The sequence below is a fragment of the Acartia tonsa genome, chromosome 13, assembly GCF_053477335.1.
Source record: "Acartia tonsa isolate MP-2025a chromosome 13, ASM5347733v1, whole genome shotgun sequence".
NCBI classification, from domain to species: Eukaryota; Metazoa; Arthropoda; class Copepoda; order Calanoida; family Acartiidae; genus Acartia; species Acartia tonsa.
The window spans coordinates 175,743-193,913 of record NC_137272.1 but is presented as its reverse complement, the minus strand read 5'-3'; the positions used below and the strand labels follow the sequence as shown (position 1 = coordinate 193,913).

The window sequence follows — 18,171 nt, the reverse complement described above, 5'->3', positions numbered from 1 at the left end:
CAATATCTTATTTCTTCATAGCTTGGGGAATACCATATAAAAAAATAATACATGATCTATTACAAAATTGGCACTAAAAACTTTTTTTCTCAAAAGAAGTTGATTGATGAATCAAGAGCCATTAAAAAGATTGTTTAAACAAAAGAACTGTACATGCAGCTACATGCCAAACGGCTGGCATAAGATTTTTTGTCTGCACATCAATAGAATTGGAATTAAATCAGGCTCAGCAACCACATGTAAAATCAGGGATCTTAATGGATAAGGCAATTAATGATAAATCACTGTACTTACAAAACGATATAAGACAAAATTACCCCTTCTGTAGAATGAAATTAATGGTCAAAAATCTATCAGCGTTTTTAAGCCAATATATTAGAAAACTTACCAATATAATTTACAGTCCAATATCCCTTCACTCTCAAATAAAATTTAAATTAGAGTATTTGTTTTATTAAAGACAATGCCAGGATTAGAATTTGAAGCCATAGCCAACTTCTGGTCCGGATATAACCTAAATACATTGACAAATAAGTTTGAAGGCATTACTCATGATGGTGATGTCATAAACTTTGAAGACATAGCCCCAAATTTAGGTAAACCATAATAATTTAAACCTAAATTTAAACAGACAATTCAGAAGAGGGATTAGACAATGGCCAAAATGGCCGATAAATTGATGTATATTTGTATGATTATCTCGTAGTATAATAGTTTTAAATAACATCCAACTGTCAACCAACCCTTTGATTGCACGAGTTTTACCTTAACCCATTAGTGCCGAACTTCCCCCCTGTCGTCAGAATCACTTGAAATTTTAAACACAGCTTCCTTAAGGGATTGTAAGACGTTTGTATTTTTAGATTTTTTGATTTGTGGCATACCAAAGAAGTTTTTTTTTGCGTCGTTTCCGACGCATTCGGACTAATCATTTTTCCCATGCGTCTATTATGTACCATATCAGCCTAATCATCTTAGGCTTTTAATGTATAATCTATTAGTTGCTTCGCCCCTAACCTCTAGGGTGGGTGGGGAATGTCAGAAAAATAGCATAAAACCATCCCAAGATATTAATAAAGCTTTCCTGATAAGTAAAACCAATTCAGACCCGAAATTTCTATAATCTTTAGCTTCAGACAAAAACCTTACTACTTTATAGTATGGAACACTATAATAGCAGCGGATTCGCCCCTAGAGGCATCCAAGGACCCTTGGGTTTGGGGGGAGTCAAACCAAAGAAGATAAAGTATAGAATAGAATCCAGGTAGAAGATTCTGCCTGGCTAGCCTGAAGTAAAATTGGACCATTTGAAAGACCAAAACGGCTATAAGGCTGTTAGTAAATAACATGATTTCAGTAATTATTCTGAAAAAATATTCAAAATAAATTCCTTTTGCAATAATATACTAAAAGCCTTGTAGCCAAGCTTCCACCTTTCTCTTCCTTATTCACAATAGATTAAAAATGAATTTGATGTGCATTTTAAGCCTTAAAAAATTTAATCATGTAAGAAAATTTACAAAAATATTGGTCTCGGTATTTATATTATAAAAAACTAGGTTGCGCTCTTATGTATGTTTTTAAACAGCTGATTTATACATGATAGCAACTACATCCATACATACTTGTGGTAGAGGGGGAGGGGGGAGGAAGGGGTTGTACCCAATTAGCTGACCCTTGAAAATTACAAATGTGGTCAATCATATTTACCAAAATTAAAACAACATGATGTTTAGTGATTCGTTTTTGTCTAAAATGACTAAGCAAATAATGCTGTCTTAACTTCAATATGAGGTGTGTATAAGAGCCTTAGTCAGATTCTTATGTTTATGGGTAAAGTATTACCCTTTGAATATAGAGAATGTTTCTAAATTATTTTATAGTCAAACGTGTTACACTACATATAATTTAAATTATGAAGATCAAATAAATTTTTAACAATATATATTAGATTTTGATACAAATTGAAGTTTTCTAATTTTGTCCAACTAGTCATTGTGATTTGTACTTTATCATTATTGTCATTACTGCGCAAGTCAAAGATTTCTTCTAATTTCCCAGAAATTTTTAGGGTTTTCACTTCTATTCCTCCTTATTCTATGAGTCAAACCCCCTCTTTCAATTACAGTTTTTAAAGAAAATTTTTTAAAAAATAATGAGAGGGGTTTATTATTTTCTAGGGGTGATTTCTCCTAGAGCGGTTGTGCTACTCTCCCCCAAAATAGTTATAAACCTTACCAGGTCCTATGAGAAGCTAAAATGTAAAGGAGAACCATATCGGTTCAGTGGTTAGTGAGATCCCTTAGTACACACAGACACATGTATGTAAAATGTATTTAGATCATGTTACTTTATTAAAAGGATAATTAACACTCTAATAATAATAATTATACTCTACAATCAGTGTCTGTCTGTACGTCCATTCGTCTGTATAAAACAATTCAGAATATAATTATTTGGTACTAGTGGCTACGCCCCTAGAGGCCTTTAGGGGCACTTGAGATGGGGAGAGGTCATTGAATTCTACAACAATATTTTTTATTTTAGATTTAAAAAGAATTAATTTCATTAAGTTCATTCTATTTTTTCTTGTGTTCGGGGTCTTTTTTTAAGTGGCGATTTCTCTTTGGAGGGTGGTGGTACTCTCCCCCAAAATATTTATAAACCTTACCAGGTTCTATGAGAAGCTACCATGTAAAGGAGAACCATATCGGTTCAGTGGTTAGTAAGATCCCTTGGTACACAACACACAGACACATGTAGAAAGTATATCCTGTTACTTTATTAAAAGGATAAATAACACAGATACTCTACAATCAGTGTCGGTCTGTACGTCCATTCGTCTGTATGAAACAATTCAGAATATAATTATTTAGTACTAGTGGCTACGCCCCTAGAGGCCTTTAGGAGCACTTGAGATGGGGAGAGGTCATTGAATTCAACAACAATATTTTTTATTTAAAAAGAATTAATTTCATTAAGTTCATTCTATTTTTTCTTGTGTTGGGGGGTCTTTTTCAAGAGGCGATTTCTCTTTGGAGGGTAACCTCCCCAAAAATAGTTGTAAACCTTCCTAAGATCTATGAGAAGCTACAAAGTAAAAAAAGAAGCATATCAGTTAAGCAGATACACAGATAGATACCCTTTCACTTTATTACAATGTTTAGCAAAGAAATATGATTTTGTCGACAATTATATTGAACAACCCAATACATGACAACCCCTCAACCCCCCCCTGCCCCAGCCCCTGTTAATCCTTAAAGTTTTATAATAACTTTTTCTTATTTGTATTTGTATTTTGATTGGTTGGTTTATTAAGTGTCTGAATGTTTCAACCACTAAATGTAATCTACAGAAAGATTTTATGGTATAATATCCCTGAGTAAGTACATCAATTTATCGGCCATTGACTTACTATTTTAGATCCCTAACCAATACATTTCTTAGTTGTAGCGTAGTTGTTAATTATTTGGATGCAATTATATATATACAGACGGACGGATGTACAGACAGACCATAATTGTAGAGTATTTGTGCTATTTTTATGAATATATTAACAGCTAGGCTGCAATAAAAATTACGGAAGTATAAACATATTTACAGTCTTTAATTGGCTGTAATTTTGGATATATAGACAGACATACATACATTCCCTAGTTGTAAGGTAGCTATTATTTATTTGGATGCAATTATGGAAATACAGACAGGTGGACGTACAGACAGACCCTAGTTGTAGATTATCTGCGCTACTATTTTTATATCCTTAAAATAAAGTAACATGTTATTGTATGTCTTTGTGTGTGTACCAAAGGACCTTGCTAACCACTGAACCTATATGGTGCTCCGTTACATGGTAGCTTCTACTAGGTCCTGGTAAGGTTTATAACTATTTTGAAGGAGGGTACCACCACCATCCCTTAAGATAAATCATCCCTAGAAAATAAAAAAACCCAAAATTAAAAAAAAACTTTTTCTTTAAAAAATTGTAATTGAAAGAGGGGATTTGACTCCCCCTGCAATCTAAGGGGCCCTAGATGCCTCTAGGGGCGTAGCCGCTGCTTGTATTGTATTCCATACTATAAAGTAGTAAGGTTTTTTGGCTCAAGCCAAAGATTACAGAAATTGTAGGTCTGAATTGGTTTTACTTATCAGGGAAGCTTTATAAATACCTTGGGGTGGTTTTAAACTATTTTCCTGACATCCCCCACACGTCCTAGAGGTTAGGGGCGTAGCAACTAGTAGATTATAGGAGATTATACAGTAAAATCCTAAAATGATTAGTCCTATAAGGTCAAAAAGGACGCAATGGCTAAAATGATTAGTCAGAATGCGTCGAATACGACGCACAACAATTTATCAAAAAAAAGTATGTAAACTAACTAAAATTAAAGAAAACTTAGCAGAAACTAAAAATATATAACAAATGCTATAATTAATTATAAATAAGTATGTTTTAATTCTTTAAAAGAAAAAAGTTAGGCCTGGTGTGGAAATTTTTTCCTATTTTTTCCACTTCTGCCATGAAAATATGATTTCATCTGGTCATCAAATGAAGTGAGAGGCCAAGCAATGTATAAGACAAAACTTGAAGCTCTATTCAGTTATTTACAAACATTAAAAAAGGAAAGCATAAAAAAATAGAGTTATAGTATAGGTTTGAATTTGTGCATCGTTTTAAGACCCTATTGTCATTAATGGGTTAAGGTTAATAAACAGTGCATGATATAAGATGCGCCCGTTTTCGGATTATAGTCATACTATAACAAGTGACACTAGCGAGACATCGCAACAATTAGAACAATTATTTAGCATATTGTTATTTTGTTGTGCTATAAAACTATATTTTATGCAATATTGCAACCCTGTATTTAGTTTGGAAATGGGGTGAACCAAATGGTCGGCTGCTTGAGCAATGTGGATCTTTGAAAAGTATGAATCTAACCATTATGGATGATAATTCATGTCCCAGTTTACAATTTACTACCTGCACCATTAGGAAATTAAACAGTTTTAATAGTTTTAAAACCTGCCAACCCTTATTTTAATACAAGAAGGGAATTCTTTTTCTTGTATTCATTCGAATCCGGTGGATAGAAACCGGTTCTCATCCATACGAAAAAACTATGTCTAGCATTGTATTATATCCAGCTTTCTACGAATATAAAAATGTACAATCATAAGATTAAAACCAGTTTTTTTAGCCGGTGCCTCCGGCACCTCGGGGCTAAAAAACTAGTTTTAATCTTATAATTGTACATTCTATATCCGCGGATAGCCGTTTATAATACGATGCGAGAAATAACTATTACTTTTGTAAACTCAATGCCATGTTAGGTTAGATTTGATACAGGGTAGCTCCGTTCGGTTTTGGCCCGCAGGAATAAATAAATAATAAAAAAAGAACTAACCTTAGTCCCCTTAGTATTATATATTCCTAAAAATAAGTGAGGGAGGGTGATCGCAAGGCACGTTGAAGAGAAGCATCTTTAAGCAAAAATATAAAGGAAGAAACAATAAACAGTAAATATAAAGGAAACCAAAAAGCATATTAAAGTTTTTTTTCCTGTATTTGCCAATAAATCACTCTCTATGTTAATTTTTACTAAAGAAATAAAATACTTTTCAAAATGTAAAATTTCATGATTATGTTTGTTAAAAAAAAAACTGTTAAGTTCATTTAAAAAGGACCAAATTTTTTGTGCAACTTCAAAATACAGAAATGCTGGCCCAAAAAGAGATCGCTTGGATTGACAAAGAATTTGTGCCTATTTTTGGAAGGAAAAATCCGGAGGATTTTCTTTTGAAAGGATTTAGCAATCATGTGATTGTGAAGAATAGCTCTTGGTGGCATCTCATGGATTTGTCTGGGATGACTATATTGTCTCTGAAATATGAGGATATACCTCTGGGACTTATACTCTGGACCCATAATATAGATGGACAGGGATGGGGAGATACTTTACACTTATTGATCTAAAGGGATAAGGCAATGGCCGATAAATTGATGTACATCTCCAATAATGATACGCAAAATAACACCTTCTTTAGATTAAAATTAGTTGTTGAAACGTTTAAACACTCAGCTTAATTAACAAACCAAAGTTGTTAAGCCAGCAAATTAGACAACGTTATTATAAAACTTTGTGGACTAGTGTAATAATCAGCCCATTGTCCCCTATCTCTTTGCTTTCAACTACATAAGAACAATCAACAAACTATTTTATGCTTGATTTAGGTTAGGTTAAGTAGTGTAATCATTATGCGAGACCCAAAGGAAAAGAAAAGAAACCCATTTTGAAAATAATGAATTTCAGAGGAGAGGTTTTTTGTTAAAAAAATTTTACCGTAAGATCTCTCAAACCACTGTATCTAACGGTTTGTAATTCTATTATATTCAAATGCAATTCACAACAAAAGTTAAGGTTGTTTTAGTAAATCCTAGTCCTTTAACATAAACATAGTGTATAAGGGCAGAGTCTTAATTTGTCTAATGGATAGATATATTACTCTAGATGTTCAACTTACAGACTAACGAAATTTTTTTGTTTAAATTTAGTCACATATGGCTTATACAATTATAATGTTTGGTTAGTATAATTTATTAAAAGCTAGCTTTATCCTAAGAAATTCAACTTAGTATATATGGGTAAAATGAAAGAAATATATTCCACTTCCGTTCCACTTTCTAACCAATTATAATGTCAGTTTATTATTACACTGTTATCCTATTGGTCCAGTTCAGGTATTGGGTATCTAGACTTTCTAGATTTATGATGATGGCCTCTAGGGGGGTTGTGTCCATGTTGTGGGTATTGGGATTCCAAACGGACAACAAACCCTTTTATTGAACCACCTTAGCCTGGAAGTCCTAACTGTGCATAAGTTGGTAATAAGTTGCGCCTGTTTATGGGCTTAGGTATTTCCCCCTACTCTGTCAAGCGCCAGACATAACAGCAGTTGGTATCATTGCCAGCATAACCCAACACCTCCCTGACAGAAAGCCGGAACGTTACCGATTACGCTGATGCCGCAGGTTTTCTTTTCTGTATTTCTTGTGTAAGGTAAAGTATCTCTCCAGAAACACTTGATAAACTTGAATACCTGTAATGGGTCAGAGTTTGGATGTGATGATGGTACTTGCCTACCAAGGTTCATGCGCTGCAATCAGAGGCATGACTGTTTGAAGGTAAGCAATATTTTTTCCTTTGGAGGGGGGGGGGGGGCGAATGATTTTTGAGATTGAATTAAAGACAATTAAGTTTTTAAGTATACTTTCATTGTGTTGGAAACGTGATTAATTTTGATGAAGATTACCTGAAGACTAAACCGATGAGCATCTAGTTATAACTTGCTCAGTCCGTTGGTCTGTCAGTCTTGCTTCCTAAGACTTTTCTATTTATTATTATATTTTTATGACTAATGAACATCAGCTGAGTAATTTCATTTGTGGTTTTGATTGATTGATTGATTAGCCATAGTCTCTTAGGGTTTTGGCCTAAGTAGTCATGGAGTAGGCTGAGACACTTTTGTCTAGTCACTAGGACTATCAAGCTCGACGTTCAAGCACATTATGACTTGACCCGCTGTCTCATGAGAGCTACTCATTATTACCTCACCCTCGCCGAGTATGGCAGGTGTCCCAAATTAAGTCACCGTAATGAATGACGCTCTCCGCAGAGGAGCTTGAGATAAGGGTAGTACTGATATTATGTACTTGACTATTGGGTATCCAAACTAACTCAATAATCCCCTTCTAACACAACCAGGGGAAGTTGCGTGATCATTTGTGGTTCGCTTCTAATGGATGTTGTCATACTTGTTTTTATTAATTTAGGCTGAAGATGAAGAGAATTGTTCTCTAGTGAAGTTTCCCCTTGGATACAACAATATTGTACCAACTACTTCTCAACAGGGCATTAAATATAATTTTAATAAAGTCTTCTTTGGAAATTCACCAATATATATAACCAAAAATACGTTTTACCTAGGCTTGACCCTAATACTTGACTTACCTATGTTCATGTGGAGGGGTTTGATTACTCGCCCATAAATTTATTGGGAGGTTTAATAACATTCACTTGATTTATATGACCTATTAAAATGAAATAATTTAAGATTAAAACCAGTTTTGTCAGGCTCGAGATAAAAAAACTTGTTCTAATTTTATAAATTTAAATTTCAATATTCGTGGAAAATTATCTTTATTATGATGCTATTCATGAGTTTTCAGTGTGGCTGAGAACCGGTTCTATTCCAGCGTATCTAAAATATTAATTGTTGAAAATAATTTTGATTATGTTTGACTGTCTCCAACAGGAAAAACTCGAGGTTTCAGTGTTTGTTAGATTAGAAACAATTCTTGAAGTTCATCCTATGGACTCTACTATTAAAATCAAATTTAAAGGGACACTATGAGATTTAGTTCAGTTAAACCTTAAAAACAAGGATGCTGAATATCATAAGTAGCAAAGTAGAAAATGAATCATATCTGGACAAAGAGAGTTATAAAGAAGATGTACATAGTAAGAAATAACTCGAGGAAAAGGGATAAAATAGATTAAATCATTTACCCTATATAAATATACATATATTCATGTCTTTTATCGCTTCAATAGTCGACCAACGGACCAAATAAATCCTATGATAAATACTTATTTGTACAGGGAATCTTTACAAACCAGCTGTTAATCAATTATTTTATAAAAAAAAATTGTTTTAAATATATGGATATTTGGAATTATAGAGTAGTTTTGCTAATCAAAATTAAACCAATCCGCAAAAATCTTTTTAAAGGGGACTATGCACGAAAGAGAGCAAGTGATTCTAAGCACCTTCCAGCAGTGATTCAAAATGTTTTTGTGTGAATATACTATGGTTATGTTTGTTTTAGTTATACCATCTACAAATAATAAAGTTTCACCATGGTTTTCTATTAAAAAAACGTTAAAAAACTAAGCATTTTTTTACGAATTTTTATTAAATGTTATGTTGAGTTCAAAGGTTCTAATAAAATAACACGCCAAAACACAATCAAATACTGTAAATTACGAAAGTACACTAATAAAACTGTTTATAATAATACAAGTTACCATCCCTTTTTCTAAATTAACATTTTCGTTGGAAAAGTTTACTTTAGTGTCACAGCAGTTTGAACTCAACAAAACATTTGATGTTACATAGCCAAAAAATGCCTAATATTTCAAAAAAATTTTCATATATATCCATGGTGAAACTTATTTTTAAAATTGATATAACGACATTAAACATAACCCTAGTATAATCACAAAAAAATATTCAGAATCTCTGCTGGAAGGTGCTCAGAATCACTTGCTCTCCCTCTCGTGCATAGTCCCCTTTTCCCTTTTATTCACTTTTTAATAATTTGGATCCATGATCTTTAGAAAAGCAAAAAACACATTCTTTTTAAAATGTAATTTATAAGTAGTGGATGTCCTAATGTCTGTCAGAGTAACCGAAAGGGATATATAAATAGCTTCCATTGCTTTTTAATTATTTTTTTTTTAAAATAATTATTCTTTTTTTTTAAATCTTAAGTTGTGAATAACAGTGTTAACAAACTGGAGGGATGACAGATTACAATTTACCAATCTACAAACAAGCACAAATGTCCTTAAATATCAAGAATGGAAAAATATTTGGATTCCAGACTTCATAATTAAAGACACAAAAACCTTTATAAAAACCTCAAATCTGGCAGACGAACATGACAGCTTCATCTACCTGAAGCTTTTAAACAGCTCACAATTTTACTCCAAGTATGAAACAGTAAGAAATGATTTCTACTATGAAGGAGAAAATGTGGAGATCTACAAAAATAATAAATATACAATTGATTTCATTTGTAATTTTGACTGGAAGGTTTATCCGTTTGACACTCAGGAACATATTTCAAAATGTTTTTAAAACGAGTTTTACCTTAAGGTTAAACACTAATTATTGTTTCCTAGGACAACTACACATTTCTTATTATATATTTGCAAATCTTAAACTTCTCTATTACCTTCCGAATGTCTGTTGTCTGTGCCGATTAAACAAGGATCAAACATGCATAAAAGCGAAGTTCTAGAATCAGATCAAATGAGAGACAAGCGAACAATCACAATTGTAGAGTTTCAGAAAAAAATTAAATCTAAGATTGCTTAACGACATGATCTCATTTTTGGACTTAATTACAGAGATGTTAAGCTTTGAAAATTTACCTTGTTGTCCAAGAAAACATAATACTAACAAGGATGACAACATCCATAAAAGCGAAGCACTGAAACGGTAGTACAAACGGACATTAACAGTTGTATAGTGTCTAAACTGAATAATCAGAATATAAAAGTATAAAAGATTCGAAGCAAAATTGTAGGTAATTTTTTTGAAAAAACTACTTGATACAGGATAATGTTTATGGACATACTTACATTTTTAGGACTTGATTATAGAGTTGCTTCGCTTATAATATTGTTCTTTGTTGTCCCAGGAATCAATATACCAAAAATCAGATCAATCGGATAATTGGATCACATAAAAGTTTGTTGTTAAAAAAGTAGAAAAATCAACATGTTTAAAATGGACGTACGGACATTCTTGTAATAATTATAGAGTTGCTACGCTTTCTAAATCGTACCTAACTACTACAGGAATCATCATGCAAAGTTTGAAATCGATAGGACAATTCTAACATGCCTAAATTAACGAATAAAAGCTATCTATCTCGGACGGACGGACGTACGGACGGACGGACGGACGTACGGACGGACGGACGGACCGACCCTAATTATAGAAAAGCTTCGCTTTTAAAAATCAGATGAGTATGATAATTATATCATATGGAAAAAATTTATTCAACAAGCAAAAAAGTCCACCCAATTTACACCATCCCCTCCCCTCCTACTGGATGAATGATGAAAGTGAGTTCCTAATCTAAAAAAAAAACATTTTGAACTGTTACATACAGATCTGTCCAATAATACTACATGCAGTTGCAGTGAAACCTGACTTATTAGATATGGAATTAACAGTCACAAACATGATCAAAGGAAATTTATTTTTTAAAAGCACACATGACGAAAAATGATTAAGCACAATGTAGTCAAAATTATAAAAAATTATCGTAGATGTTATTTCATAAATTTCATACAAAAATTGTTGGGTGATTTTTTACTATCTGGATATATGTTAGTTTATTTCAAAAACAGAATATTTGCTTTAATATTCTAACGGTTGGTCCATCTATTATTTTTTTTTATCAGGGAGGGGTTGGGAAGTGGGGAGCATAGGGGGGGGGGGGGGAATAGGCTCCTCAAAATTTTATAATAACGTTTCCTTATCTGTTACCGTTGCCTTAACAACTTTGTGCACTCATTAAATATTGATTGGTTAGTTCATTAAGTTAATTGTCCAAACGTTTCAACCACTAATTGTAATCTATAGAAGGGATAATTTTGTTTATCATCATTGATGATGTACATCAGTTTATCGGCCATTGTCTTATCCTTTTAGATCCCTGAGATTTATTGATATAGGTTGAAAAAAGTAAATTCTGCTTCCAGAATATTCCACATTTGATGTTGAGATGGTGAATTCAACATCACAAATAGATCCAGATGGATATCCTGTTCTTACAGTGACTCTCATGCTGAGAAGGTAAGTCTCACCAGCTTATACCAACAATGAAATTAATTCGGGGGAAAAATCACGAAACCTATACGTGATTTTCAGCTGTCCTTGGAGGGGCAACACTTTAGAAGAATCGACCTTTTTTTGTCCCCCAAATATTATTTTAGATTTATTTCGCTTGTTGGCAATACTTTATTCCTGAAGTCTTACAGTTATCTTTTAGTGCCGAAACTACTCAATAATTCCAAATGTCCGCCTTATAGTACACGATTTACTTTTTCTGTTGGTCTGGCGTTCAAAATAAATATTTATACATTATATCCTTATGATAAAGTAACAGGATGTCTGTTTGTTTGTGTGTCTGTTTGTACCGAAAGATCTCACTAACCGCTGAACCGATCGGGTTTTCCTTTACAGGGTAGCTTCTCATAGGTCCCGGGAAGGTTTATAACTATTTTGGGGGAGGGTACCAACCCCCTCCTAAGAGAAATAAAAAAAAAACTAATTTTTAAAAAATATTCTCGCTTTTGCGTAGAGACTTGAGACAAATTATTTCTTCAATTAAATATTTGAAATAAAAAAAACCATTTGAAGTGCCACTAGAGGCCTCTAGGGTCCTAGCCGCTATTTTATGCATAAAGGTTTCGTGATTTTCTTAAAAGTATTGAAGATACTCTATAATTTACTTTGTCTCTCTATCAGTCCGTCCTTAACGCCCTGGGGGAAACATTATTTTCAGGGAGGGAGGGGATATATGGCTGTTTATTATGCTAGTCCCCAAAGATAATAATAACATATTTTTATTTGTTGGTTCAACTACATTGGGGACTGTTAGTAAATTTTTATTAGTTTGTTCATTAAGATGAGTGTCCAAACGTTTCAATCATTTAATTGGCCATTGTATAATCACTTAAAATTCCTTTTTTTCCCCAGAAACTTCACCCCATTGGTACTGAATACATTTCTGCCCACTTTCCTGCTTACATTCATCAACCAGTTGACAAACTATTTCAGTGATTATGGAACTCTAGAAGGTAGGTTTCATTTATACAGGGTGGCCACAAGATATATCCTTATCATAAAGTAACTGTCTGTGTGTGTGTACTAAAGGATCTCGCTCACCACAGAACCGATATGGTTCTCCTCTACAGGGTAGCTTCTCGTAGGTCCTGGGAAGGTTTATAACTATTTTAAGGGAGGGTACCACCACCCGCCCAAGAGAAATAATCGTCCCTTCCTGCAGACAATCAACTCTATGATTATAGTATTACACATAAAAGAATCAGGAATCTTAAGGGATAAACTAATGGATGATAAATTTATATTCAAATAAAAGTAATAAAAAACATTGCTCATGTTCATACAAATTTGTTTCGTCAAATTGATAATTTGCAAACAAAGTAAAAAATAAACTAATTTTAAAATTATATTTTGTAAATGTTGAAGGAATAATAGCTGTGAATGCAACAATTATGATGACAATTGGTTCAATATTTATATCAACATTCAACTCACTGCCTGCTTCTACATACATCAAGGTTGTATATTCATAAAAATGACGCGCACCAATTTTCCCGTTCCCCAACAAGGACAAAAATAAACACACGAGGCTCCGAATATTTAGTTTATTAGCATAAACTTTATCAGGGTCTAAAATGATATTAAAATATTTTACAAAAGGTTTGCAAACAAGAAGAATAATTTTATCCATAGATTGAGTACAGCATATTATTAGTAGCGAAGCTACCCTTTTGGTTCCTAGATTTTCAAGGTTTTGTTATGTTCTTCACAGACACCTATTCAAAATTAGACGACTGAAATATTCAGTGAGTAAAAAGTTCACATTCTACATATTTTCACCAAGTTTCATTAAGATTCCCTTATTGGTTGGGGTGCTGGATCGATTCCAAGATGTTTAAAACTTTCATGTTTTATTTTTTATAACACTGCTTTATAGTTATTTTTTTCTGGGGATCTATCCATGATTTTTGAGCTTTGCTACTTATGGATGTTGTCAATCTTGTTTATTTAAAAAGAGCAGAATTTGACAACTTGTAATTTATAAACTTTTGATTATAAAAAAGCTTCGCTTTTAAAAATAAAGAAAAAAAGCCAAACTTTTTTTGGTGTCATAATTTTGTTTCAATTTAATCTTGATGAATTGTAGATGATTGATATATGGATGATTGTGAACCTTATCTATCCAGTAATCATAATATCCTGTCACACGCTAATGTGCCAACTCACGAGACAAAACAAAAAAGGTTTGCTATCAAGTTTTTAGATGCAAGGCTTCTTTTTTAAAATTGGTTTCATTGTCTATGTCTAATTTGCAATTGTCTTTTACATACTTAAAGAGGAAAGGGCGTTAATTAAAGGGGGAGGGGGGTAGGGGTAGGTAAAGATATTATGACGTACATCCCAAATGATAGTAAACAAAATTACTCCATTTATAAACTGAAATTATTGGTTAAAAAGATTGGAAACTGCTAGTCTAAACCAAATAATCAAGATTTTATTTAAGTACCCAAAGTTTTTATTCAAACCAATGAGAAAATGTAATATATTTACAAAACTTTAGGTACTTATATAACATACATTCAAATATATTTGAACCCCCAATTTTATTTTAGGAAAGGAAGCTAGAGTATTACAACATATGAAACTGTTTATAAAATTTTATCTCCCTATCTCCTTTACTATTTTTGTTGTGGTTTATTGGATTCTTGGCCTTTCTTTCTATTATTCTAATTAATACGCAGTCTGTATTAATAAAGCTTTGATCAATATGTGATAAATTTGTTTTCATAGTAGCAAAACTTCAATATAAAATTTGCTTGTCTGTCTGTCCGTATCAATTTTTGGGAAATGGAAAAGGGACTTCTGAAAAAATTCTACTCTATAACTCTGTTCATCCATCCGTCAATCCTTTACCATAGTATTTCTATTTGTATAAATAGAAATTGATCTAGCTTCTATCCTAACAGATAGCTCTTATTGGTAATTAAAGCATTTTAGAATTGTTCTATCGATTTTAACTTTATATGGTGATTCCTGTAGTATTTATGTACGATTTAGAAAGCGTAGCAACTCCATAATAGTTTTCAGAAAGTCCGTATTTCCACCCCTCCCCTTATTTATAATTTAGGTTTTAATTAGGGGGGGGGGGGGGGGCTTTTTTCTAGGGACGATTTCTCTATAGAGTGTGGTGGTACCCTAACTCAAAATAGTTATAAACCTTCCCAGGACCTATGAGAGGTTACCCTGTAAAGGAGATCTATACCGGTTCAGCGGTATACGAAATCCTTCGGTACATCCTGTTACTTTATCATAAGGGTATCTACAGTGGTAATATAATTGATCATTATAAAATAATTTAAAAGCCCACCAAGTTTTTACGACAATAAATAAATGTAAATAAATTTTTATAAAAAATAGATTTTGTGCATTTATAATATGTTTTTTTTAAATATCAGATTTTAATTTTGTTTAAAATACTTAATAATTGTTTAATAATTTTTTAACGGAAATGTTTATACAGTGCTTTTTTGTTGGGTGTTTGAAGTGTTCAAACATTCAAACAAAAAAATCGTTAATATAAATAAACGTTCACAAATTATCATGTGTCAATTTTAAACATTTTGTACAGATAAAAAAAGAAACATTTATCTTATCATTTTGTTCAGCACAAATTTTTTTTTTGTTGTGTAAACACCAGTTCTTTCGGAGAATTAGACAATATAAATATTTGGGCATCAATTGTTTCTTTACTAATTCAAGTTTAGTCCTACACATCAATCTTTCTTAGCAGGTAACTAGAATTATTACTTTTTATACATTTTTAGTATGATTTTTATGTTTAGTTTTCATAGTTGTAGGTAGCAAATTTTTTTTATGTATTATTTGTAAGATGATAATTTGAACGTGTGTCATATGATATGTTTCTTAAATATTTTATTGATTAGTTACTTCATAAGTAATATTTTGTGCTTCTTACTTTTTTGCTTTGCTACTTAAAATTATTATTTTATCCCTTTAACATTTGTTTATTATATTCATATGATTGTTAATTTTTTCTGCAGCCGCACGTCCGCTACTTTTGTAAGTTTGGGGGTTGGGGGGGATCCACTTTCAAAATTGCAATTGTATAAACTGGAAATCTAAACTTTACCCTAATATTATAATTTTTTCCAACAGATTTTCAAACACATTTAACTGGTTTAAAGTAGAGGCTTAGTCGCGGACGACGCACGGCTGCCGATCCCTTGTTGTACGTTTGTATATTAATTTCTGATTTTATTTATTAGTTGAGAAAATGGCCACTGACAAGCTTCCAGTCACCCTCCGAGACTATTTCTTTCATGATCCCCATTTCTTTACCTGGGAGAACTATGAGAAAGTCAAGGATCATGTCACCAAAATGTCAGGTTTGTTTTATCAGCTTTATAGTCTGGAGATGTCTTTGTAGCAAGGCCTTTAAAAATGTCCAAACCTAGTTACTTTTTCTTCAATTTAAATTTATCAACAATTTCCTTGTTATATTATGACCCTTTGTATTTCAATATCTAAAAGTATGTAAAATTTAACTATTGGTTTTAATCTTTTTAATTTTTAAAAGCAGCGAAAAAACTGTCTGTAAAACGATGCGATTAATAATTATTTGTTTTTCCTGTAAATACTGCATGCGGAAAAACTTAGCTTCTACCCAACTTCATATTATTTATAACCTGCACACACGTATATAGGTGATGTTCTGAAGAGCTTTGATGACCATGTGCGCAGCATGACCGGGTACTCGCCTATGCACATGATTGAGGCTGAGGACGGTGCCGATAAGGACGCAAAGAAGGCTGAGGAAACTACCCAGATGATTCCTTTCCCAAGAAACTGGATGCTGCCGTCAATGCCTGGACTGAAGGTGAGCTTTTTGATTTTCTGTAAATCTAAATAAGAGGTATCTTCAAGGGTGTCTTGGCTCAGTTTTGTCTTAAAACATTTTTACTTTTATTTGTAATGCCTGGGTATTGCCACTAAGACATTTTTTTATAATGTTTCTTTATTTTCTATTATCTTCCATTTTTATAGTTTTCTTTTGTTGTTAAATAAATTTGTTAGGTGGTCTATTTTTGTTTTTTTTTGTGCGTTGCTACATATTTGTGTCCTTGTTTACTTTAATCATATTTGTTATGCTTTTAACGCCTAGTATTTTTATAGTTAACCTTTTCGACTACAATTTTTAAGTCTTAAAGATTACCATTTCCTTAAACTTTATCTTTTAATTAATTAAATTGCATTATTTAAAAACTTCTACATTTTTACTCTGCTTAATCAGTTCTGACTCTTTAAAAATATGAATGTTAGTTTTTTTCTGGTTACAGAGATTCGCTTTTATGGATGTTGTCATCCTTGTTAATGATTTATATTTTTAGGAGGCCAGCAAGGCTCTTGGCTTGTACACCGAGGGCATGGACAACGAGCTGGTGAGGTTCCAGGAGAGTGCGGATGGTTTTGTTCTCACCCTGGACACTCACCTATACAGACCTAGTGAACTACATCTTACTGTCAAGGATGGTGTCTTTAAAATTTCAGGTACTTTTATTAAATATTAATTTTCAAATATTAACTTCTTTAGGTTTCATGATTATTATTCTATTTGGACTTTACTTTAAAAGTGCATAGTCTAGCAAAACTCTTCCATTTCTGTTAAAGTGAAGGTAGTTTTCTGCTCGTTTATTGGTTAGGTTATATTGTTAAACCCAACAATTTTATAAGCCCTGCAAGGTCTTTGAGCTAACACCTATTAGCCTTCTAATTTTTATTGTATTTAAAAATAAGGTGTTTTAGTGTTCTATAGTTGAGGGAAAGGACATTCCGGTAGGGAGGGGACTTTGGGCCGTTTATTACACTAGTCCCCAAAGTCTTATTCGTTGACTATACAATTTTTAGGACTTTTATCAAACTTTTATTGGTTTCTTTATTTGGTTTCGATCATTAATTGTAATCTAGAAGGGGTTATTTTGTGTATCCTTATCAATGGAGTTTATTGATTTACCGGCCATTACCTTATCCCTTAAGATCCCTGACTTACTGCTTAATTTTGTTACAGGTAAACACGAGGAGAGGGATACAGACAGCAAGAAAGTGATTATTCGTCAGTTCCAGCGCATGTACACTCTACCTGAAGGTGTTACCAAGGAGGATGTAGTATCCAACCTGTCTGCTGATGGTGTACTAGTTGTCACTGCCAAGAAGGGAGCTGCTAAACAATAATTTTATTATTTACTGTTTTAGCCTTTTTATTCATTTTAAATACTAAATATATTTATTGACCAATTTTTTTTTGATTTGTTTGATTATATGCAACTCTGTAATTATTCTTTTAGCATGGTATAGTAAATATTATTTTTCGTAACCTTTTCCTAGCTTATTACGAAATTAATTTGATAAAATTAGGATTTTCAGCTATCCTATTATATAAAGTAACTAGAGTCTTGTTATTGGCTAGTTTTCTAATAATTCTATTTTCCTCACCCTGCATTACTA

General features: G+C 32.5%; 2 protein-coding genes across 2 annotated transcripts; both read left to right on the top strand.

Annotated features, from left to right (window-relative positions):
* Nucleotides 1-11,566: 11,566 nt before the first annotated feature.
* LOC145304370 (uncharacterized) lies at nucleotides 11,567-13,912 on the top strand. The gene is made up of 4 exons (XM_080146237.1): nucleotides 11,567-11,655; nucleotides 12,562-12,662; nucleotides 13,075-13,166; nucleotides 13,796-13,912. The coding sequence occupies exons 1-4, from the start codon at nucleotides 11,585-11,587 to the stop codon at nucleotides 13,910-13,912; spliced, it is 381 nt and encodes a 126-aa protein (XP_080002363.1). The 5' UTR covers nucleotides 11,567-11,584.
* Nucleotides 13,913-15,102: 1,190 nt separating this feature from the next.
* On the top strand, nucleotides 15,103-17,962 carry LOC145304277 (heat shock protein beta-1-like). The gene is made up of 5 exons (XM_080146131.1): nucleotides 15,103-15,439; nucleotides 15,936-16,055; nucleotides 16,374-16,546; nucleotides 17,058-17,217; nucleotides 17,735-17,962. Exons 2-5 carry the CDS (start codon nucleotides 15,944-15,946, stop codon nucleotides 17,896-17,898), a joined length of 609 nt encoding a protein of 202 aa, XP_080002257.1. The 5' UTR covers nucleotides 15,103-15,439; nucleotides 15,936-15,943; the 3' UTR covers nucleotides 17,899-17,962.
* Nucleotides 17,963-18,171: the final 209 nt, after the last annotated feature.

Excerpts from the sequence above, each read along its gene's own strand:
- LOC145304277 (XM_080146131.1), top strand. The coding sequence starts at position 15,944 with ATGGCCACTGACAAGCTTCCAGTCACCCTCCGAGACTATTTCTTTCAT. Across the intron at positions 16,056-16,373 it reads TCATGTCACCAAAATGTCAG|GTGATGTTCTGAAGAGCTTT; the intron begins GTTTGTTTTATC and ends ACACGTATATAG. Across the intron at positions 16,547-17,057 it reads CGTCAATGCCTGGACTGAAG|GAGGCCAGCAAGGCTCTTGG; the intron begins GTGAGCTTTTTG and ends TTATATTTTTAG.
- LOC145304370 (XM_080146237.1), top strand. The coding sequence starts at position 11,585 with ATGGTGAATTCAACATCACAAATAGATCCAGATGGATATCCTGTTCTT. Across the intron at positions 11,656-12,561 it reads GTGACTCTCATGCTGAGAAG|AAACTTCACCCCATTGGTAC; the intron begins GTAAGTCTCACC and ends TTTTTTCCCCAG. Across the intron at positions 12,663-13,074 it reads TGATTATGGAACTCTAGAAG|GAATAATAGCTGTGAATGCA; the intron begins GTAGGTTTCATT and ends TAAATGTTGAAG.